General features: G+C 39.0%; 1 protein-coding gene across 1 annotated transcript; it reads right to left on the reverse strand.

The window, feature by feature from the left end:
* Positions 1-406: 406 nt before the first annotated feature.
* Positions 407-24,266, reverse strand: MYOZ2 (myozenin 2). Its single transcript, XM_032686704.1, is given in 8 exon segments — positions 407-676; positions 679-839; positions 6,469-6,652; positions 8,296-8,425; positions 10,050-10,219; positions 15,506-15,526; positions 15,529-15,607; positions 24,147-24,266. Coding segments are annotated over 8 exon segments (933 nt in total). The 3' UTR covers positions 407-608.
* Between the last annotated feature and the right edge of the window lie 1,480 nt (positions 24,267-25,746).

The following is a 25,746-nucleotide window of genomic DNA, read 5'->3' on the forward strand; positions in this document are numbered from 1 at the left end:
GCGCTACGTGATCCTTGTCATTGCCACATTTACTGCATTTTCAGTAAACAAAGCCAGGTGACACAGGTATTGATGGCCATCATAAAAGCTGAGTAAGATCACAAAGGAGGAAAATGGCCACAATTTGCTGTCACTGAACTAACGACACAATTCTTAACTCTGGCCAAAAGCAGGGGTGGGAAATAAGGCTTTGTCAGAGCTTATCTTGAGCAGGTGGGACTTGGGGTGCATTGAGTGCAGAGCTGTGGTATTGCTTTGGTTGTTTGACCAAAAACACCAGACCTATCAAGTCCCTTGAGAGTAGTGCCATGCCACTTTTTTTTTTCCTTAGTGCACTTGTTCTTAAGTTACAAGCCAAGATTTTAGGAAGTAAAAGAAGAACATGTAAACACAAATAGAAAATGGCTGTCATATTTTCCAAATGACTTTATTTATATCGTGTTTACAGCTGAAACTCGGTGCCAGAAAAAGACACTGCATCAGACATTATTGCTTATGCTCCAGCTGCCAAGGGAAAAAATTTGTCAGTAGCCTTCAGTAATATTTGGACCAAAAATACATGGATGTGCAGCTTCCAGCATTTTGTAGGGTGTAGAATGCAGGCTCTCTCACAGGTCCTCTGTTTCTGGAACGGGGTTGGACTCCGCGGGCTGGATGAACACGACAGGGATGTTTCCGACGTCCATCCTTTGGGAGTCCTGTTGAAGGACCTTCTGGCAGCGAGAGGGTTTGCAAGGATCATGAATCTGGGGTCGTTTAGCATCAGTAGGTTATAATCTGGTACCTTGAATTTAACCAGCTTGGATGCTCTCTCAAAACCACCAAAGGGAGTGGCAACTCTGTAGATTTTAGAGAAATAAAGTAAAATGTGATTTTAAAAATACTTGTTTTGTTTTCCTCACAGGAGCTGAAAAGAACAGAAGCTATTTTAATGATACAGATTTGGTCCAATTTCTTGTTTAGATTTTCAAACTTTTGGGAAAAGTATTCTGATTGTTTTTCTGGGAAATTCTCTTTAAGATCTGATTTGTTTTCCCTTAGATAAAGCCTTCAGCCTTCTTTAAAATTCAAATGGGTGGAAGAGCCGAGAGAAAAAAGATGTGGCAAGAAAACCTTGTCATTGGTGAGTCACAGTTACTAAACTTATTTTGCTGGTGATAAGTTGATAAGTCTGAAAACGTAGCTCGACACATTCTCTCTAGCAAGTAATTAGTTCAGGAAGTTCTCACCCCACCCCCCCATTTCTCCTCTCCCCAGTTGCTTGTTCCTCCCACTGCACTGTATTTCAGCACCATATTGTTGTACCAGTTAGAATGTATGTGGGTTGTGCTATAAACTTGGGTCACTTATGGGATCTGGGTTAAACAAAGACCCTTCAGAACAAAGGAGCGCTTCAAAATCCAAATTGTTTCAGCAATCTGGTTCCTCTCATGATGCTGAAACAATTGTAGCAATATAAGTGAGGAGGCAGTGGAGTGTAATGGGAAGCAGAAAGGGACAGCCAAAGACAACAGGCTCTGGAAAGGAGGGGAATGGGTGAGGACTTGATACACCAGCTTTGTTTCTGAAGAGAATGTTTATGTAACTAAGCCCTAAAACACTGTTTGGCCAGCATTTTTCATGTTATTTAAATGTGAATGTTCCCTCAGGCAATAAGCCTGAAAAACTGAAAGATAAGGAATACTAAGCTGGAGCTGACTGTTATGTGCATTTTGCAAATCTTTTAAAACAGTATTTCCAAAAACCTCCTGTGATTATTCTATATATGCAGGTTTCAGGCTGAAAAAAAAAACAAACACTTGAGTTTTTCTGTCACTTTTTCCAGCCTCCTTTGTATAAGCAAAGATATGTGCTCTGCATTTTGATCAGCTGCATGACTTTGCTGGGATATATTCTGGCCAGTTAAGAGTGTCAGATTTTTAAGCTGCACCTGATTTCTGCAGAGCCAAACATGCAGTGGCATGGGAAAGTGAATTTTTGTTGAAATGGATCTTCACCAGCCTTGGTGGATTTTGTGTGTGGTACAAAACAAGAGATCTGCTGGAATATATTTCCAGTGGCTCCAGGTATTATAGCAGAATTCCAGAGAAATTAATACCAAGAGAATCATTTTAAGATCTGACTAGGACACACACAAAAATAAGAGATTAGTTCATAAAAATGAATCTGTGACACAAAGGCACTGCTCTGTCATTACGTGGATAATTCACTGAATTTTGGTATGAGCAGCATTTGTTGAAGGGGCTGGTGTTAACTCCAAAGCATCAATCCTGTGAGATATAAAAAATCATGAAAGTTCTGGGCATGCACACTCACTGAGAGAACTCTGCTTTGGAGTAAGCTCTAAAAATGTTTCTCAAGTCAGGGTAAGACAAGATGTTGCATCAGAGGCAGCCAGTCCAGACATTAAATTCTCTTGAGGTCAAAGGAAATGGTTTGTACGAAGGGCCTGTGGTATCAAGCTTTTCTTGTGAAACTGTCTTCTAGGTCACAATGTCAAATGGATACCGTATGATACTGATTAAAATAATAGCTTGGTAATTGGCACAGAGTGAATGTAGTGATATGCATCTTACTGGATAATAAAGATTGTTTTAATTGCTGCCCTAATTACCGTACACATTCTCATTGTTGTGATATTTAATTCTCATTGATAGGCATATTAAAGGGATAATGAAAATAAACAAAATAATAATAGCTGTATAAAATGCAAAACAATTCTGTAGTCGGAAACATCCTCCTTGTAGTACTTTTGGGTTTTAAATACAGCATGTTTCTGTAAGCAACAGAAACAGGAGGGTGTTTTATGGAAATTCAGATATCTTCTGTGGCAAAACACCTACATGTAGTTCCTGTCCAAGGTCTGGCCTCAGAGAACTGTGCATTCCTGCATTATAGGCAGAGGCACATATGATTGACATAAAGGAGAGTACAGTAATTGGCTAATAGATGTTAATTTTCCTTTACAGCAGCACTAGGTATATTTTTGTGAGCAGTAACTTGTCTGACAACATGGTGTTGCAATGACCTCTGTTGTGTGCTCATCAGCTGTACCACTTGAGCTCTGATTCATCGCACAGAAGCCCAGATCTCATGGCTAAAAAATTCCAGGAGTCATTGCTCATAATGAGGGTGGAAATTCTGGTTCAGAGCCATAGGAAATGGCACCAGGAAGTGTACCAGATTGTTTAATATTCACTTTGCATATTCCTAAAAAGTAGGTGTGGGATTTAACAATAGCAGGCACAATCATGTTTATTTTTAGCTGTTGTTTTAGCAGGACTTCTTTTTTTTCTTCTTTGGTCTTTCTTACTGAACATTTTATTTTCTCAACATAAGAGCCTACTTGTAGTTGATTATTTGGGAAAGCTTGATGAAATGCTTTACTGTATTAATTGGTGTCTTCAATTACAAAATTACAAAAAAGGTGAGTTTCAGGTTTTAAAATGGGAACATAGAGCATTCTGTTTATTGTTAATTCTGTGCAAGAAGGAGACATGGGAGCAAAGAACCTGACCCTGCAAAATGCTCAGGGCCTCCTGGGAGCTTAGAGCAAGAGCTAATGCTGATTTCAGAGAGGTTTGTAGGTGCTAAGGAACTGGCTAAGCACCCAGCTTCCACTAATCTCACACCACTTCAAGTTAGCTCCCGAAATTCCTGTGAGACTCTCATCCCAGCATTTTTGTAATGGAGTTCAGAATCGGTGAATCAAGAAAAACAGAGCCCAGTCCAGATGGACTGGATTCCTGTAGTGTTTTTGAAGGAGTTGTCTTTGGGAATTGAGAAAGCTGAGTGAGAATTTATCTGGTAGGAGAGGCAGAACTAGTCAGACTTGCTTGTCCTATGTGAGGAAGATGTAGTGCTGTGTATGTTACTCATAATCCTACCTCTGACATTTTATCCAGCTCCAAGAAAGCAGATGGAATAAAGGTATTAATTTAACTAATTTTATAAACTCCTCAACAAATGTAGATTCATGCTGCTTTCCCACAGATGTTTGCTAGGTGCTTCCACACTGGGAAGAGACAAGAAATCTTTTCACTAGTAAATACTTCTTCAATCCTAATAGGAATTAATCTCCGTTCTTTTAATCCGTGCATGTGTGCATCTGTTCCAACACCTCAGACCTCCCTCGCTGCTAAAGTTGCGTTGCTTTTACAGTTTGTTGCGTAACAAGGAAAGCTGAAAGGAACCTGAACTGGCCTGTAGAGTCCCAGTGCCACTTTAACAGGCGCCACTGAATGATCCAGGAGGGATCTCAGGCCCTTTTCCCCTGGGAATCCTGTGCATCACAGTTCGTGTTAACCACACCCCCTCCTGACTAACGCTGACTGTGCCAGCGCTTTGCACAACAAACATAATGGCACTTCACTGAGTGATGAAGCAGGACAGAAAGCCTTGAGAGATCCCCTCACTGATAATGCAGTGGTGCTATTATATCACACTGTAATTGCTTAATACAGTATCATTGGCTTTCTCTCCAAGACTGCAATTAAAGAAGTCAAGGATGCTGTGACCTAGATGCGCAGGATGTCTGAGGATCTGGACAGAGAAGTCTATTTCTTCTGGTTTGCTGGGCATCCAGTGTGCTCTGTTTTGAATCCCATAACCAGACACTCTTCTGTGCATTTTTAGGAGGATAGACCCTGAATCATGGCTGTAAAATCCTCTCCAAGAGGCAATTATCTTGAATTTCAATTTTGCAAATTCTCGGTTTCTTTTTGGATCTACTCCTTCTTGCTGGACAGCATAAATCTGAACATGTTCCATGTAACAGCTTTTTAGATCCACTAGGCATCCTTTTATTTTCTTCTGGATGCCAGGTTTTTTTCCAGGAGAAGGAGAGTTGTGGTGGATTATGTTTATATGTTTGTGTTCTGTATTTACCAATTTCACAGTTTGGATTTGGATTTATGTGCCAGGTTTTTATGGCAGTTACAAGGGATAATATTGACCTTTCCCTTATAGGATTGCACGTATGTTCAAGAAATTCAGACTGTGGTGAGCCACAGTTCTGCCATGTCATACATAGAGACAATCCCCATAGAAAGAAATCCAAACAGTTAGTGTGGTAAAGAGGACAACTAACAAAACATGGGACCACAGAGACAGCTAAAAATCCACAAAGAAGCCATCAGACACCACCTCAGGACACATATCCCTGTTAATGGAGTCTCTGTACCCTGTCTGATCCTGTCCTTCCCAGTAATGACTAGCATCTCTCTTGTGAGAGGGAGAATTGACTCTGACTCCCTGTATATGTGTCTTTGGCATTTTTTCACGGGCTGTTTGTTGTTCTGTTTCAATTTTGTTTCACTTACAATAACTGTAGTCCATAAACTGTGCTGTTACTGTTCCAGTGTTAGCAGCTGGGGCACAGCTCAGTGACTCGTGTTTGCTGCTTTGTATGCTGAGAAGAGTGTGCCACACAGACTTAATTATTAACATGGCAATGTATGTTGCTGTTAGGAAACCACAATTAGTGCAGTGTCTGCAGTGCCAGTTTTGATGGTGAATTGTGTAATGTTTTAGTCCTTGCACTCATGGTCGAGAGTCACATCAACATCAGGAACACAAGTGATGTTTGTGGGGCTTTTCTCTGAGTTTGTATTGCCATGAGCCATTTTCCTTTTCGATAGATTGCTGTCTGGAGTTTTGAGGAAGGGTTTTGGTTTGGCTCAGCTGTCTGGGACTCAGCAGGAGTTGTCTAGAGAAAATTTGTCCATAACCTCAATAAATACAAATAGTGTCAACAGAATGAAAGAAACTAAACTACATAAATAAGATTTTGTTTTAAAACTTTAAAATCCCAGTGTTGTCCATATATCTGGAAGTCCTACTGAAAGCCTTAATATACTAGTTGCTAGTAAGTAAAGGAGTGTTTTATCTGGTAATTTGTCACTGAAGGTTATCAAAGACACAAAACCTGTTAAATGCAATAAAATGTGTACTCTGCAAATTATTTGGTTTGAGGGATTGGTTGCAGGTTAAAGTTCATTGTACTATCATTGGCTTAAAAAAGCTACATGAGTTGTATTATAAAAGAATAATAAAAAAAAGAGTGCTTTGCATTATACAGCTTAGAAACAAAGTTTTGACTGAGAGTTTGTTTGTCTGATAGCACTTATGGTCCTGTACCTACTGAACTGAACAACAGAAATACTGAAAGGAGTTTGAAGCCCATATTTCCCATCTGGTGAGTACATTGATTCTGATACTTTCTTTCAGTGTTTTTTAACAATTTATCATATACTCCTAGTTCTACAACCTGATTTTGGGCCCACACCTTAGAGATAGACTAGTTTCCTCCTTGATGCTCTTGTTTGCCACTTGTAATCTCTGTGTGTGTTCACGTTCATGCATATGCTTGCCAACACAGGTGGGAGGTGTTTTTTTACAGCTGGTGGAAACATTTTATTTCATAGTGTTTTCTCTGCTCTGTAAAATTCAACGTGCATTCAGAATTACCTGTTAAAGCTCCTGTAGTCAGGCAGTTCTGGCTTTGCTTCCGGTGTAAAAAGTTTAGGATATAAAGCTTCCAGCAGCTCTGGATCATCTCTAATGGCTTCTATCCAGGGAGACTGATAGTACTTGGGCACAGCAGTAGTGTTGAACTTCTCAGGAGGAATTTCTTTCAGTGGTCCAGAATATCCTGCAGTGGGATCAAGGCAAAACCATTATAACGATACTTGGTGTTTTCTGCTTCCTTACCACCATCCTGTGTAACCAGGAACTAACACACCATCGTTTCTCAGGTAAAAATGAACAGTTGGGTCAACTCACTTGGCTGAAGCTACACAGAAACAGGAAGATGGCAGGGGAAATTTGTAGCCTTTTAGATAACTGCTCCAAAACATGAGGCTAATTTTATTTGAGTTTTATATAAATTTGTTTCTGTTGTAAGCATTTGTTTGAAAACAGATTGTAGCTACACAGCTGAATTAACAAAAAGATTTTAAAACCAGGCTTTTGATTAAAACTAAGATAATTCTACAGTCTTTGGGTGACAGTCATTATTAGTGGAGTTTTCCCCTTTGATTTAAAATGTCCTGCCTACTTGGTTCTCTGGTCCTTTTCATCATCTGAAACAGTGAACAATCAGTTGTTCCCTCTACATAATCATCTGAGGATCAGGCTTTGACCAGAATTTTGCTAAATAAAAAAATTCCATATTCAGTGTGATTTCTTCTAAAGCCAAGTACAATAGGGCAGGAATAAGTTGTGGGGGAAGACAAACCTTAATGTACAGTTTGAAGAATTAAAACCAGCAAGTGACTGACCAATTATGTGAAAATTTGAAATACAAGGGAGATCTATTCTACCCTTTACCCTCCCACTACATCTAAGTCTTTAAAGTACCTTTATTTCCTTCTATAAGCTTAAAAACCCCTGGTGGTTTAATAACTTCTCCTTTTGCCAGACTTCTTTTGCCTAAAGAAAGGCCTGAAGATTTGTATCATGTCTAAGCAATGGAAGTGATCTCTGTTTGCATTGTATTTGCCCAGTGGATGCACAGAGCCTCAGCAGTCACTGACAGAGCAGCACTGACCCAGTTTGCATGGACTGGAAAAGGTCTGCACAAAACATGCATTGAGTAATTCTGAACAAAGAATGAATTTGTAAAAACCACGGGCTGCTCATGGATAATTCATAAACAGGAAGAAGGGCTATATCGCTGAATAAATTAATTAAAACAAATTAGCCTTCTCTGCTCTTTAAAGAATACAAAATAAGGCCTTCTTGTAGCTCACTGCTTTAAATAAAGCCAACAGTACCCCCACAGTTAAGGATTTAAAAAAGAACAGTTTATGCAGCCAGAGGCAAATCCCTTTTAAAGTTACTTCTCTCCAAAGGGTTCTAGCAAAACTTAGTGACTTCAGATTTACGTTGATGGATAATTAAACTACAATGACTAACTTTCAGACTGTTGAGCAATGTGTTGCGTATTAGAAACAAAGGTTTGGCAAAGAAAACTCAGTATATTAATATGGCTTTAAATCTGAGGATCTCTTTCTCAGTGTTTCTAGGACAAATAAATACAGGAGCAGTCTCTCTTGATATTAAGGTATGTTTTCAGTTTAGGGAGAAGTAGTACAAAGGCTATGTCAGATCTTTTACAAATGAGCAGAAGCAACTAAGAGCAACACTTTAGCTTTCTGTGAGAGATTCTGGTTAGTTATAGTTATAACTCAAAGTTATCCCCTTCTATTAACAAATTCTGTTTCATCAAAAGGTCCTTTCTCTGCTATGAAATGAGAACTAAACGTGTCCAATGTCTGTAAACTGCCACATTACCTGGGGCAATGTTGTCAGGGTGTGGTGGGCTCCGGGGATCGGGGGTGTTGGGAGGTGTCATTGGGGCGTGCTGGGGAATTCCTTCCACACTGAGGCTGTCCATTCTCACGCTCGGGATGGGCTCCCCACGCTGCACTCAAAGGGAAAGAAATATCACTTACAGGCAGAACAACCCGGGATTCCCTGGTGAAGTTGGAATGATACTCCAGTGCACAGCCCAGATCTGATTCCCAGGGTACACAGTCCTAAGGCAAACTGAGCTAGATCAACAGGATTCCTAAATTACAACCGTCCATCTGAGCTGTCCAGCATTTTCCTGTATTTGGGAAATTTAAATATTGATAAGCAGTCTATGAAGAGTGTTCATCCCATGTGATGCTTACACCAGTCACCACAGAATCTCCCAGGCATATGGGCTGGGTGATTCACAGCAAAGAGTCTCTCTGGTCGCTTTGACAGGGAGACCCATAAAATGTGTCCCCTGTGGCTTTTAATTTGACATTAAAATGTTCTGTGCCACTCTTTCTACCCTAAAGGTTCCAGAAATCTGGCAAGTTCGAGCCCTTTGAGTTTCAAAGCACCGATTCTTCAAAGCATCTCTTCCCGTATCAGTTGAAAAGTCACTGCATTTGTTGAACTGCTTTTGTTTGGGATTGTCTTTTCCTTTATTTGTAATAGAAATAACAATTTCAGTGCAGGTCACTTTCTGGAGACTCATGATATGCTGTTATTTTCCACCCTCCTATCGGGTTATCGGTTCTAAGGAAACATCCAAAAAAAAAAAAAAAAAAAAAGAAAAAAAAAAAAAAAAGAAAGCTTATCATTGTTGCTTAAATATAGAATTAGAGTCTCATAAGAAGTCAGTATCTTATTTTAGCTATGACACATAGGCTAAAAGCAATTTAAATAGCTGGTTTAGAGTAAGAGTTTCTTGAAGTAGGAAAGCAAACAAATAATACTTGTTAAACTTGAAACAACAACAACAAAAAGATCAAGGCAGAATGTTTTCCAGTCATCCTGAGGGATGTTAGAAAGATTAACTTTGGCAGGCAGAATCGTAACAATGGTGAGGACACCACCAGTGGTGGCTAAATAGGCACTCAGGGGAAGGGAATAGGAGCCAGAGGCATCATTTTTTCATGTATTGGAATGTCACACTCAGTGTACACCACGTGTACTCTGTGTTTTTGTGGGACAAAGTGGACCAGAGGGAAACGAATCTGTCAGACAGCAGCAAAATCATGGAAGTGCACAGAGAATTCTGACAAGATTGATGATGTGCTCAGAATTTATCTGTGTAGCTTCTAATACTCAATAGAGGCAGAAATTGGGGGAACAGTATTCAGATGGGCTTCTGAATAATAGTTTTTAAGAATAGCCTTGGGTGTTTAATTGAGTTATTCAGATTTTTTTTTATATGGGATTTCTCTTGTGCAGATTTATTTTAAAAAAAGCAGATTTATCAAAGCTCAAACTTCATCCCACTTTATCCTTGTGTAATTTAACTTCTGTTGAGTGATCAGAGAAATATCTTGAAATATCTGTACCCTACAAAAGAAATGTAAATTTATTTTTTTTTTAGTAATCTGTAAGATCTCAATAAAATACAAATAACCTTATTCTAGTACAGGGTTTTGCTTCTATTCTTCCTGAAACTACAACTAGATCATGCACAATGTTTGTATCACGGACACCAAGGGAACCCAAGCTAGCCTGGCTGTTGTCTCATTAGTAAGCCAGTACAAAATACTCACATTTCTTGGCTTGTTTGCTACGTAATGATAATTTTCATATGTGTATTTATCAGATCTCCGCTGGCGTCTCTTGAAGAGTCTGGCCCCTCTGTTGCTGAGTGTTGAGAGTTCCTCTACCATGATATCTCTGGGCGTGCTGACCTTTTTCCCGAGGTTTAAGGTGGGTGAGGCTGCAACACAGTGGGTAAATACAAACCTCTGTTTGCCTTAAATTCCTGGTATTCCATCCCTTGCACCTGAAATCCAGCAACATGTTAGTGCATACTTAGCTAACACACAGCACAGCTTCATAGGGAGTTAGTGACGTTAATCCTTCTTCCAGAATTGTGGAGGGGAGTATGGAACATCACAAACCTCAAGCTCCAAATTTCCTTTGGTTGAATGGCACTCGGCTGTTCCCAAGGTCAGATCTGTAGTGTCCCACACACCACATTAACAGCAGACTGGTAAAATCTGCCTTCTGCTGAAACGGGGAGCAAAGTCCCATCTGACCCCAGGGTTCCCACATCAAACCTGCAGTTAAACTTTCTGTGTCCTGCATTGGATAGATGAGAGAGACTCCCTTTTAAACATATCTACCAGTTTCTTATTGCTTATAAACATTGTGTTTTCAATTATTCTTTTATATTCTGCTTGCTTTTGTAATCCAGGGCATGTTTTGTCCTTTTAAGAAAAGTTTGCATTAGAAAGTCTCTATTAAAGAGCACTTTTAATTGTTTTTAAACTAACTTTCAAAATAAGCTCAAGGTGTGTAAAATGAGAGCCCTAACAAAGAATTACAATACACTTCTAGCAATTGATTAATTTAAAATATTTTAATTCTCTCTAAGAGGCATCTGGATTCCTGGACAATATTACTTGATTCACTACTTGGGAAAATTCCTTCTTTGTCTTTAGCTACGTGCTGGGGAATTTGAAAATGAAAATGCATAAGCAGGGGAAGGGCTGATGAATTGGGACTGTAAACAGAGAATCCTGAATGTCAGAATTCCTACTGGTCGTCTTCCTGGTACCGTTCTGGAAACTGGGATGGTGGTGGCACTGAGCAAAGTTATTGCTTAGTGACTGAACTCTCACTGAGTGTCCTCAACCTATAGATAAAACTTAAACCTTAAAATACAGTAACTTAACACTGACAAAAGTATTTCTGCGTATTTATTTCTACTCAGAATGTTGTAGATTTAACAAATATAACAATAGTGGGATCACAGAGTAAAAACAGATTTCTAAGAAAATAATTCCCATTGCCTCTTACTTAATACTTATATTTTTTAGTTGAAATTGTTCTCAGTTCATAACCTTCAGGAAGAAAAGTAGGAAAGATGCAGTGGGCTTTGAGGGTTATATCAGTGGTCTAATATGTTTCTTTGATCCACTTATTCAAGGTCACATTCTGTTATTTCTTTTAATAATAAGACATTCTGTCCTTCACACATTCTTATGGTCTATAGGGTTTAAAAGTCTGAAATTTGGCATGTATTTTAATGCATTAAAATGAAATGAAAACAAATTATATGTAAGGCACTATATCTTGCTTTCAGAGTAAACACACAGGAAGCCCGGTTTAAAAATAAAATTACAAAATAATTAGCTGCAAAAGGTACCTAATGCCAAAGTTAATCTCGCATAATGAAGGGTTTCATTTTGAGTAAATGGCATGCTCAACCTGGCATGTGTCTCCTAGTGACTTTATATTGGAAAAACAATGGGATGTGCTGACATTTAGGAAGATTCAATTGAGACAGGTATGCTAAATATTTAGCCAAAGCTGTACAGACAGGAGTTTTCCATGGAGTAATCAAACAGCTAATGGGCCCTGCAGTGCATCACTGTGGATCCACTTCTGTTCCTACTGATTTCAACTGAATGTTTGCAATGGATTTAACTGGAACAAGAGCAAGTTAACTGGATTGGCAGCTGGACCCTGCACTTCTGCTTTAAAAATAGTGTGTGCAAAGAATCCTGACAACCTCCTGTATTTAAGGGGCAGCTACAAAACAGAGAGTTCTTACCATGGAAGAAAATGACGCAGCTTGCCCAGTGCAGCCCTATCAGTGACAGATAGCGGTGAGGGTTTGGCTCTGAGGGGGAGATAACCACACTGGTTACTGGCTCGTGACCTGCAGTTAGACCTCAAGTCATATTTTGATTTTAGCATTTCTCAAGATGGACTGTTGGATGGTTTTATATGAGTAAGGGAGTAAGAAATTTGCCCCCCAGCTCAGCACCATTCCTGGTTTGTGCACAGAATGGGTGGTATGTACACCCCCAGAGCCTGGGGTGGCCAAGGTGATTGCAGATCTCTGTCCCAGCCACTCAGGATTCTGCTGGGACACGCTGGGCATTATCTATTCTGGTCCTTGCTGTTCCCTTACATACATGCTGTTCTTGTTAATGTTAACTGAGGGCTCCAAGCTACTTTGTAAGCCACAGTTGTGTACCATTGTGTATCCAGGCAGCATCCCAAATTGTAGAGTGTGAAGTTCATTTGAATTCCTTGCCAACTAAAATCTAATCATCTGTCTACTTTTATGATGTGTCCAGGGATTGTTTCAGTGTCAGTGCAGAAAGGGTGATGAAGAATGAGAAAAGGAGGACATTTAGAGGATGATAGAAAGAGTACGTCATAAATGGATGTTGTAAAATATATTAACAGTTTAGTTAATAGCTTAATCTAAATCTTAACCTTTTAGCTTCATTTCTTTAATTGTTCCTGTCTAGTCCATCCTGTGCTGTGCTTAAAATCATAGCAGACTATATTTAAATATTATTTGTGTAGTTCCTCCTGTATTCACTACCTAATACTCCTTTAATCCTTCCGTTTACAGTCTTCTAAATACCTTAATCTTGACCATAAATTTCAATAATGAATATTAGTGTGTTTGTCATAGTGTCAGAAATAAGACTTTTTAACTGTATCAGGAAAGATTCATGTAGCTACTGAAGAATGCATTGAAGCAGTAGCGTAGAACTGGACATGAAGTTCAAGGGATGAACTCCAAGGGCTTCCTTAAACATATGGATTTACCTGCATGTTTACCTCTACCAAGTAGCCTTGGAAATGTTATGATTAGTCCAGTCTGCCAATGAAAAAACCAAGGGTTTGGGGAGGTGGCTGTACCCACACACTGAGTTAGTGCTGCAGTCTCTCTTTGAGACCATAAGAAGGTTTACAGTTGGTGCTATTCCTTTTCTGTGACTTGCCAAACTTCTCTAAAATGCAAAGTCACGTCCCACAGTCCAGCAGATGTGCACTTCCAGTCCTCACCAGTCTTGCCCAGAGCTGTAGTCTCAACACTGGTAAAAACTTGGCTGATTTTGCAGTTTATCAACAGCTGTTTCTGCTACGAATATCTTTTAACAAGGAAGTGGAAATTCACTGTTTACCTCGAAGCATTATATTAAAAAGGACTGAAATACAAATGCAGTCAGTAAGTTTACTACGTGTCATTCCAAGGCTTGCATTACAGAATCTTCTGTTGGTGTTACCCGCGTTACAGTGAAGAGTTTCATGGGGCTGTGAGCCTGGCTGAAACTGTACTTTGATTTTTACACAATTCCCAGGTGCAGGACTGTCATTAATGAATAACGAGGCAAAGCCCAGAAAGAACGCAGTTCACCTTCCAGATCTCAGGTAAGCTTGTTGAATTAACAATTCAGGTCAAAAAGAAAATGTCAAAAATTAATGGAGCTGAATTTAGCCACTTAAAAGCCAGATATCTCCTTGATTTTTCCAAGACTTGTTCAGATTTGCTCCCAAAGCACTAGCTTATACTTTGTGTGACCACAGCTTTGGTTATTCTTCTGTTTCCTACTGGCTTCACTGAGCCTGTACAGTTATAAATTTCAGACTCTTATTGCACCCATTTCATGGATTTTTACTTTTTTTTAAAAAAAAATTAATTATCCCAAGGCATCCAAAGGAGATGCAAAATAGAATGTGCACTAAAGGGGTAGTACTTGCCTTCAGTGGCCACGTATCACAGCATATCTTGCAGGATAAGCTGTCGTAACTATGTGTATGAATCTTGACAGCAAATCTGATAATACATAAAATAATAAGGGAAAGATTATGTGAGGCAAATGCTAAGCATCAGCACAGATTATCCAATAACACCATGATGTCAAGGGCTGTATGGTGCATTTATTAGTATGCTATGAATAGTAGCAACATTTACCATGTGAAATGCCTGGTTCCAAACAAACATATGAAAGACTTCTTTTTTTTTTTCCTTTGCCCTGAAGAGCTTACAGGCTATTTCAGGCACATATAGTGCTTGGGTTTACAATTCCAACAAAAATGGAGTTGTAATGAAATCTGGAAGGGCAGACTGGCTTTCAGACTTGAGTGCGTGTTCAGTGGAGAATGGAAATAGGAAAGAGATATTTGCTTAAGAAACTGCAGAAAAAAACCCTCTGCAATATCAGAAGGAGTAGGACCAGGCACTGAACTTGTAGCTTCTTTTTCTAAAATCCTTGTGTCTCTTATCCTACTTTTCCTGCAATTACAATGGTCATTGAGTGAGTGCAGAAACCATCCACAAATCCTTTGGAGCAAAAGCCCACCAGAAAGGTTTTTGAAACTAATGTTCAATGTTTCATCCTATGCAAGTGGCATAACGTTCATAAATTCTTAATATTAATGGAGCTTCCTGTTTTTCCAGTGCGTCTTGTGGTAGTGCTTATCACTTTTAGAAAATTGATCTTTATGTAGATGGTAAAAAAGGCTTCACGAGGAGGCTGGGAAGGATCTCCAAAAGCATCCAGCACATACCTAATGAAAGCCAAGCAGATCTGTATTCCCAACTAAGTTAATTGCTTCTTAAGGTGTCACACTAGAAGCAGAACTTTAAGAACCTCTTTTAGAAAATCAAGCAACCTTTTCATAAAAGTGTCTGCATTTCCTCAGTGAAACAACAGAGAAATAAAATTTTTCCTATAAGATTAATTGTGGCAGCGCATTAGAGAGACTTGCCAAGTGCTAGTAAAATGTGTTAGTTACAAAGACAAAGTTTGAGAGGAAGGAACAGAGATGTAACAGTTGTTTCAAAATTTTTTTAATCAGTCATATAACAAAAGTAGAATGAAACAGAGCAAAAAAAAAAAAAGAGAGTGTACAGATCAGTATGTTTCTTAGATGATAGCCCTTTTAAAATGGAATGAAGTCATGTTATTAACCCCAAATAATGTTCTGAAAGGGTATCCTAGCAGAATGTACATCAGCTGTTAGATTACTTCATTCCTCCACAGCAGTTGTTCATCTGAAAATAGCTTTCAAATGAAAAAGAGGCAACTACAAAAGGATTAGTACCATAGGCAGCATGATACTCCCACAAGATTATTGATGGCAAAACACCAGAGACAAGCTGTAAGAGAGTTAAACTCTATGATTAAAAACTGTATTAGGGAGGGCTAGAGGACATTGCATATGCAGGAAGCTGGGGTCAGTGCTATACCATTGCTGTGTATTTCATCAATATGGCTGATGCTTGTTCTTTCCTCTCTTTGATCAGGCAGAATCTGATAACATTGTGGTTTGCTGATACGATTTTTCCTTGCTGGAAAAAAAACAACACATTTTTACATTGTTGAGCCGGCGCGCACAGTCGGGCCCATTTCATTTCAACAGCCTGTCTAGAATGGCTGAGCGGGGAAGTTGGGTATTTCTGACTGAGAATAGTGCCCTGCAAAATGCACTGGCAGCTCTTGCTTGCAGACAGATGCTAGGACGTGTTTTGATGGACAGAAGATTCAGAGGAATGGACTTGGAGTTGACGGCGTAAATTCTCCAGCAAAAATCAGTGTCAGTGGTCTAGGCCTTCCCACATCTACATATTATGCTAAAAGATGTAAGCTCAGAACTAGTTTTAATTTACATCTAGGTTTATTATTTTAGAAATGCTACATTTTGAGATTTCTTAATCTGATAAGAATTTGAGGAACTAAAGAAGTTACTCTGGCATCTTAAAAAAGGTGCATTTCTGACTAAATAAAAAAACAAAACCAAAAACCAAACACCTTTTAAATTGCAGAGTCTAGAGGTTACATAAATGTCTTTTATATGACAGTTTGCAGGACAGACAATGTCAAAATATTTCAGGAAACATACACTTACCCTACTGTTTGGTTGTGCAGATAAAAAGCGATCTCAAGGCTTTAGCTGAAGCTTCAGGAGTTAGTTATGCATGGGATTGACCTGCCTGGTCCTGGGTGGTTTGTACCCTTGTGCTTGGATCTGCATGGTACCTAGTACTGAGACAACTGGGGGCTGATCCTCTTCAAAGGGGGTTGGCATCCAGCTGACATCACTAGTTATATTTAGAGTCAAACACTCCAGCCACTCATATCTTCCTGGCAAAAGAAGAGAACAGAAAAGATTCACTGCACCCACAACAAGAGAGAGTTATATCCCTTTCAGAGCGTATTGGTAGATTTGGTGGAATGCTCCCCTCGTACTTGTACAGATCATTCTCCTCATCTCCTCATCACCTCTGAGAATAAAAACCTCTGTGTTACAAGCAGGAAAGAGACATTTAAAAGTAAGGCTTTAAATATATGGATGGACAAGACTATATCAGATGAGAATGGCATGGCTAATCCTTTAGTGAAAGATGAAACCGTGCTTCAGTAGGAGCTGATGGTCTAAAGTCAGTGGCAGATGGCTGATCTACAGGGTCTGTTCTGGAAAAGAAATGAGATTTTTTCAGTGTTATATGTGCTAGGGGAGTAATTGCTCAACAAGCACAGGCCTTGCAAACTGTTACCCAAAATCCCTTCATTTTCTTTGAAAAATGGGGACAGAAACCTGCAGTAATTTGAAGCTTACTAATATTCAGCATTCCAGGATAGTGTTTGTATCAGTTTATCAAGGGAAATGTGTGATAGTAGAGCACAGATATTTCATGACAGTGACCAGTTTTGGACAGAATAAAACAGTAGCAGAAGGAAACATTCCCCCCCGCCCCTTACCTTCCTGTGTGAATGCAGCAAAATGAAGTATAGGCAGTAAAAGCCAGGTGAAGTTTTTGTATTTCCATTTGGATTTGAGTTTGTTCTAGAAAGTTCCTTTTTCTTGTGGAAAATGATGTCTTATTTTGCTTGGAGGATTGATCAGAAAATTGCTTCTACCCTGATATGGCGGAATAAGGAATTCTGACTGCAAATGGCATCTGGAGAGTAATAAAATGCACCAACACAGTGTGCATGACTTTTCAAGCAAGAAGCTCTCTGAGACAAATAAAATGTGTGTGCCTGATGCAATGTCCTGAAAGTGTGTCTGTCCAACCAACAAATTGCATTATTTTCCCCTCAAGCTTTCTATTCCCAGACTTAGCTTTGCTAAACGTATTTCTGAGGTCCTTGGCCATCTCTGCCCCAAAGTAACGGTCATTTAATCCTCACCATCAGAATTTACCTGCTGCTGTTACTCCTTGGTAATTCTTTTCTAGTTTTTGTGCTTGGATCAGACACTTTCAACAGTACCAAAAATCATGGTCACCCTCTTGGTTGAATCATCACAAAATCAAACCTTGCATTTCAATGAGAATAATTATTTAACTAGTGGCAAACTAGAATAAGTCCAGGCTTTGAACGAGAACAACATTGACCTGTCTCCTTCCTTTAGGTCATTTTTGTTTAACCAAGACTTTTCCTTTTGGTCTGGCCTTTTCCAGTACCTTGTGGTATCTTTCCCACCACATTACTTCCTCTGAATTGCATAACTGACCAGAAAGGATGCCCAGGTTGGCAAGTGGAAAAGACTGAACTATTTATCCCTCATTTGCTTTCTTTTTATGTCTCTTGCCTCTCCTCTCCTCTTCCCTCCTCTCCTCTCCTCTCTTTAAATTAAGCAGGTGCTTAAATTCATCCTGAGACTGTGACTGCCATATATGCTTAATTTTATGCCTTGGATTTCACTCACAAGATGAGTGAAATCTAGAGTTCACAGGATTATATAGGTCTGTTTGTAAAAAAGGGGGTTGTAGTTACTACACAACAGCAAAGGTCACTGTTCAGTGAATGATGTAACTGATGTTCTGTGTTCTGTGTCCATCTAGCTTCAGATAATTATTTACAGGTATTACATACTGAGAAATACCTGACTGGAGCCAAGAATAAATTAGGTAGAGATAAATTGCCTGCAGTTGCTTTTAAAATTAGACTGGTCCTTTAGGTAGAGATAATGCTAACAGTTGCTTTTTTAAATGAAACTGGCCCCCATAGATATAAGTGTACCTATAATCTTGGTTTTGCCTAAATTCTGAACCTAAACTCCTACATGTGTTGCAAATGAGACTAAGTCCTGTTATTGTAAATTTTATTATAATTTTCATGGAATATGTCCTGCATTCTGTCAGAGGCAGTTCTAAATCAAATTTGTTTGAATGAAAAAAAGAAATTGTAGCATTATCTGGAATATACTTCCCTGCCTACAAAAAGTGTGGGAAAAGCCAAGTTTTTTATATGTCCAATTTTAAGTTTTTGCTTAGGGAAAAGAAATCAGTATTGTTTTCAGATAAAAAATCAAATATTATGGTTCAATTAACTGCTGGATTGGTAATTTCTCTATAGCTACATTGGACAGACTGCAAGAGGTCATTATATTTGAGGTATTGACATAATGTATTAAAAATGTATGTGTTTGATAGACTTTTCAAAATATTCTTACTATTGTCTTTTTGTTCGGGATCCAAAGATATGTATAATTTTCTTTTCTGGGATCCATAGAAAGGCATTCTATGCTTTAGTATTTTCATTATCTTTGTGGGATTTACATTTGCCACATCAGACCTAGTAACAATTTGCACAGAAAAATTGCAAAAAAAAAGCCCCAAAATCAAAAGCCACCAAAAATAGCCCTCCTGTTTTCACTGCCTTGCCTGTAACATAAAAAAGACCTAAAGAAGGATGACAGGTAAACGTTCCCTTGTTCACAGACTCACAGGCTGACTTAATTATCTTAGTTGTTAAATAATACTTCACCTCATTGAAATTCATGGTTTGATGGGTACAACTCATTGGAGACTGTGGTCTGTGTTTGGCTGCAGTTAAATAATCCATAATAGGCACAAGGAGCAAGGGGCATTTCTTCAGCAGCACTTTTTCTGTGCTGTGGGACCCTTCCGAATTTAGGACAGGCATATTAGAAATACATTTTCTATGCAGAGGTGGTGATGGAGCAGAGCTTTGTTTTCCCTGGAGGCACAATGCCACCCCTACTCCTCCCTGAGAATGGGACAATTGCCTCAGCAGGCCTGGGATGCTGTGGAACTGTGGGCATGGTTGTAATTTGGGCTCCAAGAACAACAGATATGGCGTGAGTGTAAAGTGTTGGCTGACGCTTTCAATGGCTTTATTTCAGTTGAAATACTCATTTTCAGAAAACACAAAGCTGAGAGCCTGGTTTAATGCCAAGGGCTAAGGCCACAAGCACAGGCCTGTGCTGTCAAAGACTTAATCAGAGCCAGCAGCGGACCAGGGAGCTTTAATTTATCATGTGCATGTTCTCATGGTCTGGTTAAAAACTCATTCATTTCTGTGGGTGGTCCACTGCACTGTGGGCTTGACATATTATTTGGGTGTTTTTTTCTTCCATGAAAAGGATACAAGTCTTCTCCCTGCTTGTAACAACATTACAGTTTGACATAGTGTCACAAACATGGGGTGTGTCTGCATAAGCGGCTCAAAAAGAGAGCATCCTTGCTTTCTTCTTAAATATTGCATGGCGTGCACATCTCTTTGGCAGGTTGATGTTTGTTTGGAAGTAAGTCCTCTTGATCCTTCATTTAGTTCTAACCTCTTTCTCCATATCTAGTGAATCTGTTTAGGTGCCTTCTCTAAAGAGTTCAGATACCTGAGGAATTTCTGTAGTCAGCTTTTGCTGCTGGTACTGTGATTTTAAAAGGAAGCATTCCCAAAGAAAAGGGAGTTCAAAGGAAAGACTGGCTCTTCTGCCAAGTTGTTGAACTTCTTCTGTTTGCTGAAGAGTGCCAAACATCAAAGTGGCAGAGTATCTTGGAGCTTTTGTTTTGAAGGTGAAGGCGGAAATTTTAGTCCGAAACACATTTCATAAAGGTAAAGAATGTAGTATGTTTTTTAAAGTATTTGAAGATGAAGATCCTCAATGTGTATCTTGTTTTATGAGCTCTATGATACTATCAGATTAACAGATTAATTCCATACTTATTTTTCTAACTTTGTATTGACAAATCCAACCATTCAGAATAAAGATCCATCTTCTGGACAACGGTTTATAAATAACGTGTATTTTTAACTGCATTGCAAGGAAAGTATATAATAATTTTTGTCTGACATGCTCTTCAGACATCTTTTCAATTTTCTGGAAAGAAGCTGTTGGAAAGCTCAGATTCTTGTGAATGCAGGAGCTAGAATTTGAAAAAAATCCCAGCTTTGAAACTTTAGATTAAATCCTGACATTTTAACAGCATTGCTGGCCTGGCTCTGCTTTCCTGCACTTTGTCAGCCCCGACTCAGAGCAAAAGCATTTGCCTTCTTCATATCCATTGAATTCTTTTGTCTCTGGTAAGGCAGCTACAAGTTTGGCTTGTGATGCTGGCAGAAGTCATTCTGCAAGGATCTGGTTGATCTAACTTCTATAAATTTGGTGGTTGAAATGAACTCAGAGAAGACAACGAGACTTTTGTTGTGAGCAGGGCAAGGTCCTTTATATGTGGTCTGCAGCTCATATGTTTGTTTTTAAGTGAGGGCAGTGTGAACTCTTAAAAATAAACAAAGAAGAGAGCAAAATTCCACCACTTAAAAATCAGCCTTAAAATGGTAAACACTGGTAAACAAAGCTGAGAATAATCAGGGGGGAAATAATTTGTGGTTTAAAATAAATGAGCTCCTGATTCTACCAATAAACACCTGTTCAGTTTTATGTGTTTGGTCTAGTGACTGCTGGGGGTTACAGCTCCAGAGCATGACTCCACTAGTTGAAGCACAAGTTCAAGAGCCCTTCAGCACAAAAGTGGACTGCAGGACAAAATAAGGGTTTCTAGAGCTATAAACAAATTTGAACAGAAAGAAGAGTATCTGGACTATTTTTCCTACATCCAGGCATAAGCAACATCAAGCCTGTGTTTATTAGTATGGGTTGTATAGCTTTTCAGGTTGAAATAATTTTAAATTTATCATGTTTAAATGAATAAATCTGCCAAGCTGAGAATGTCAATGGAGTGTAAAGGCAGAGAGGCTGAGTTGGAGTTGTGGCTAAGTGGGAACACTGTGGTGTGCACTCACAGGAACTCTGTTGCAGGAAATAGTCAATGAAAACAAAACCAACAAGGAATGGTGGCCAAGTGTTTTCATAGGGGAAAAATTGGCAGGAAAATACCCTTGTATTAAAAGGTATTAAGAAGTGCTCTGCAGAAGGGTAACACAGTAACTTTATTACTGACGTGTTTCTGTTAGTTTAAACGCTTTTTTCCCAAAACAAAAATATAAACCAAGCATGTTTTCAGTATTTCTGCTGTCCTTTGTTTGGTACTCTTGTTACAGTTCATCATCTCACCTGGGACTCCTGTGTAGTACTTCAGTGGAAAAAATGTCAATATTCCTTTAGAATCTCAGCTTCATTTGTCACTGGCTCTAATTCTTTCCCCAACTGATAAACTTTCTGGGGTGCAAACTTATTCAAGTGTATTTTTTATTTACATTTTTTAAGTCAACTGAATTCTCCCAGAAAAGAGAACGTGCCATCTTCTATAACAATGAACTTTATATGAATTATAATTGTATCCAGAGATCTTTTAGTTTATTCATGTTCCAGGCAGATTCTTTTGTCTACGTGAAGAATATAATCCAGCATAACTTCTAATTACTTCTTTTGCAAGGCCCTGTGTCAGCATCCACTTTATTATACCTTTAGCTGAAAAAAACATTTGTCTAGTTCCCCTGTGGAAAAGTAACAATTTTTTTCCCTTATAAAAATAGTCCTCTTCCATCTGTTTTATGATTAATCCTCATCTGAATTCTTCCCAACACTAGAAATATGGAAACCAGACCGTGGTACAGTCTTGCAGCTTCACAGCCACCTGGTATGCCATATCACAAGCACACAGCTTAAATGGAAATCTGATTTATATTGTCAAATGTTTTACTAGAAGAATCGATGATAACTAATGTAGCAGCTACTGAAAGTCCCGTTATTTTTTTGATCGGATATTCTTTTCCCTTAAAACATGTCCAAGCACAGTAGGACAAAGTGGGTAAAATTAATTCCATAGATTTAATTTAATAATTTAATTTAATAGTCAATAATTTAATTAAACTATTTTAATAGCTGACATATTTTCCAATTTACTTTCTAAGTAGGTTTTCTAAATATTTTCTACTGTTGTACTGGTTGAGGGCCAGCTGGGTGTCTTACCAAGGGAATGCTCTGTGTTGTCAGTAGATCTGTAGGACTTGTGGGCTTTTGGAGTTGTGGCAGTTATTTGTTACATCTTCTGTAATGGAAATTTCTAACCTAAAAAATTACTTTTTATATGATAAAACCCCAGATTTTACTTGCAGAATTTCAGCCTGTGCCACATAATTTAATTTTATGGCTAGTAGACTAAATTTTTTGTACTGTTGTTGCTTGTTGCCAGTGATGTCAGAGTTAACTTGTGGATGCAGAAGGTTAAGCTGTGGGTTCGGTTTCTGCCTCCTCTGGCCTGGGAGGTGACCGTGAGATCTGAGCTAAACATCCTGTTTCTTGATGCAGGCATGTACATAAGTGCCTATGACCAGGCACCTAATTCTGTTGACAAAAAAAATGGGAAGAAGAAATTATTACCACAAGAAATGCTGTGATACCCCTGCTGCCCCGAGGAAAAGCATTGTGAGCATGCCTTATAATCCTTGAATTGAAGGCAGTCTGTCCTGGAAACTTCAGCACAGTTCCAGGAGAAGTGTCATCCTAGGTAACAGTGGTTTCTTTCCAAGACACTTGTTCCTCTGGGTACAGTTGCTATTTGTAAGTGATTCAGACTAATGTCTCAAAGTCTGGGTGACCCTTCAGTCCTGACACAGGGCCACTGTGTTAACCTGCTTTGTCCGTGGGCATTTTGGGCAAGGCAGCTCTTGGGGTCCCAAAGTTTAGGCCTAAGTGTCAACAGGGATGATACTGTCTTTGTGAGATGGGAATATGTCATGCGTGAATATTCTGCTGTTGGGTGTAGTAGTTTTTAAGTCTTCTTCCTCAGCTTGTCCCTGATGCTGCTCACAAGAATATTGCACTGTAAATCAGAATAAATTGGGGGAACTAGAGCTGTGATTTAAAACACTGAGGTTTCCCTCAGTGGCAAAGCTCTCGTTCACTCCAGAGGGAGCAGGATCGTGTCTCCTTTCAGAGACATGCAGCATATTTCAGTTAGTACACATTACATAACTTGTCCCACATTTCTTTCTCTTTTTAGTATCCCTACGTTATGGGAAATTATGTTCCCATTAATCATTATAGCTGCTCGTCTCTGTGAAAATAAATTATCCTGTGCTGCCCTTCCTTCACAGGAATATATTTAAATGACAACAAGGATATGTCCATGATTGGTTCAGGGAAGGGAGTGTCAGCTAATGGGGCTTTGCTGCTGCAGAAGGATGAAAGCAGGATTTGTCTGTGTACTCAGTGCATTGCAATGCTGTGTGGTGGTGTCACCTGCCAAATAAGATTTCCCCTGTAGCACATGCCCAGCTCGTTTGAATGTCCATGGAAACCGTGTACACCCATTGCAGGGGGACCTGCAGCTGAGTCCTAAATGTACCAGTGAATCCACTGCCTGTTTGGTCATACCTACAGCTGAAAACACTTGGGCTGGAAAAGCAGAAAGAACCTATATGACTGGGAAAAACCAGCAGGCCTCTAAATTCCTGGTTTAGCTTGTCACCAGCTTTATTGAGGCTGTTTTTAGGAAGCATTTAAAATCTAGATGTCTAAAATTACACATCCAACACCATGTTCAGGCTGCAGATCAGGGGGCTGAATTTAAGACGTGATGGGTGTTTATGCTGTTTACTGTTTTCAGGTCTCAGCACTTCTGAAAAGTAAGTAATTTTTATTTACATGTTTTGAACGTGAATTTAGTGACTTACCTTATCCAACAGTGTAAATATAGAGGCCAGGTTATTTTTAGGCTTCACAATGTGATACTGGGCAAAAGGACTTTTGACACAGAGATTGCTGGTTACCAAACCACAAACTTGGACCAACATTTTTCAGTAACTGTCTGTTTCTCTTTATTCAGGACAGGGGAAGACTGAGAGAGCAAGTTAAAGGCTGATTGCAGATGATCCTCAGGAACAGATCCTCTGTCGGGAGGTCAGTTTTCTCCAGTGAAGAGATCTGAGGAAAATTCACCCTCAGGACATACTGAGTTTTCTTTTCAAGTTTTTGTAAGAAATGAATTCAGGATTAGTTTTACGTGGAAATCAGTTTCTTATTTGGCCTCTGAAGAGAGATGAATTGCATTGGTCTTATGGAAGAACAAGTGTTGTATTTTTGAAAATGAGTATACAGTACAAAAAAGACCAGAAGTTTTAGGTCAAAATGGGTCCATTTCATTCAGACAATTAAGTACTTAAGAATCAAGCTTTTCTGCTGACCTTCAGTTCTGTGCTGAGAAATGAAATCCTTACATAGTGAAGGTAGCAGAAATTAAGAAGACATCTAAATAAACTTTCTGGTCATCTTCAGCTGACAATCATGTGACCAAGCAAGGAATATTCCTCTTGCAACCCTGTAATATTTGCTAACATTCCAGGCATTGAGTGTCAGTGAATGGCTTGTGAAGCAGAGACACTTGGAAGTGTTTTTAAAAGCTTTCAGAGATTATTAAAGTAGCAGAATGATTATTTATTAGTAAGGTGACACGTCTAAAGCTCAAAGTCTGCCTTTGGCCTTTGTGGGGTTCTTCCCAAGGTGTTTTTGCATAGGCAGACTCAGTATTAGCAGAGAAGATGTGGGGTCTATTGATTTTGTGGGGGTTTTTCCCAATAATGAGTCACGAGATGTAGATCTCATTTCTGAAGTTATGGTCTGGCTGAACTTGTTTCCTGTTCGATGTTTTCATTTTCAAAGAAGCTTAAGAGTTTCTGTGTTGTCACTGTTAATTACCAACCATCTTTAGTGAATTTTCGCTAAAAGCTACTGAGGATGTTGTTGTTCTGCTTGTGACTTCTCCAGTGTCTGGGTGTTTCCTGGTGATCCCATTAACATTGAAGTTAATTGGAATACTTCATGGTTGAAATGCAGAAAGCCTGCAGTTGAGCAGATGTTCTTTTTCTGAGTTAGCATAAAAGTACTGAATTAGAAGTACCATTTATTTGTTGCAGTGTCATCAAGATGTGTCATGACCTTACCTTTGAAAAGTTTGAACACTGTTCCCAAACCCATTTGAAAGGCTCTGCTTGTTGGTACCTAACCTGATTAGGTGAGATTGAATACTGTATCATTAGATTAAGCAAGTATTAACTTCAAAACCGTAACACATCACAACTGAAGAAGTATTACTACATTATACCCCCAAATACACCTTTCAGTTTGGACCCTCTGAAGTGCAAATGTTGCAGTAGTTTGCATTGTGTAGAGAACAGCTCCTATACTACTGTGCAGTTGTTTCAGGGATAATTTCTCAGTTTGTGATTAATTCTTGGCATTTCTTCCATTTTTTTCCTTTAGCTGTTATTGAAGTCA

This window comes from Chiroxiphia lanceolata, chromosome 4, assembly GCF_009829145.1.
Source record: "Chiroxiphia lanceolata isolate bChiLan1 chromosome 4, bChiLan1.pri, whole genome shotgun sequence".
Taxonomy (NCBI): domain Eukaryota; kingdom Metazoa; phylum Chordata; class Aves; order Passeriformes; family Pipridae; genus Chiroxiphia; species Chiroxiphia lanceolata.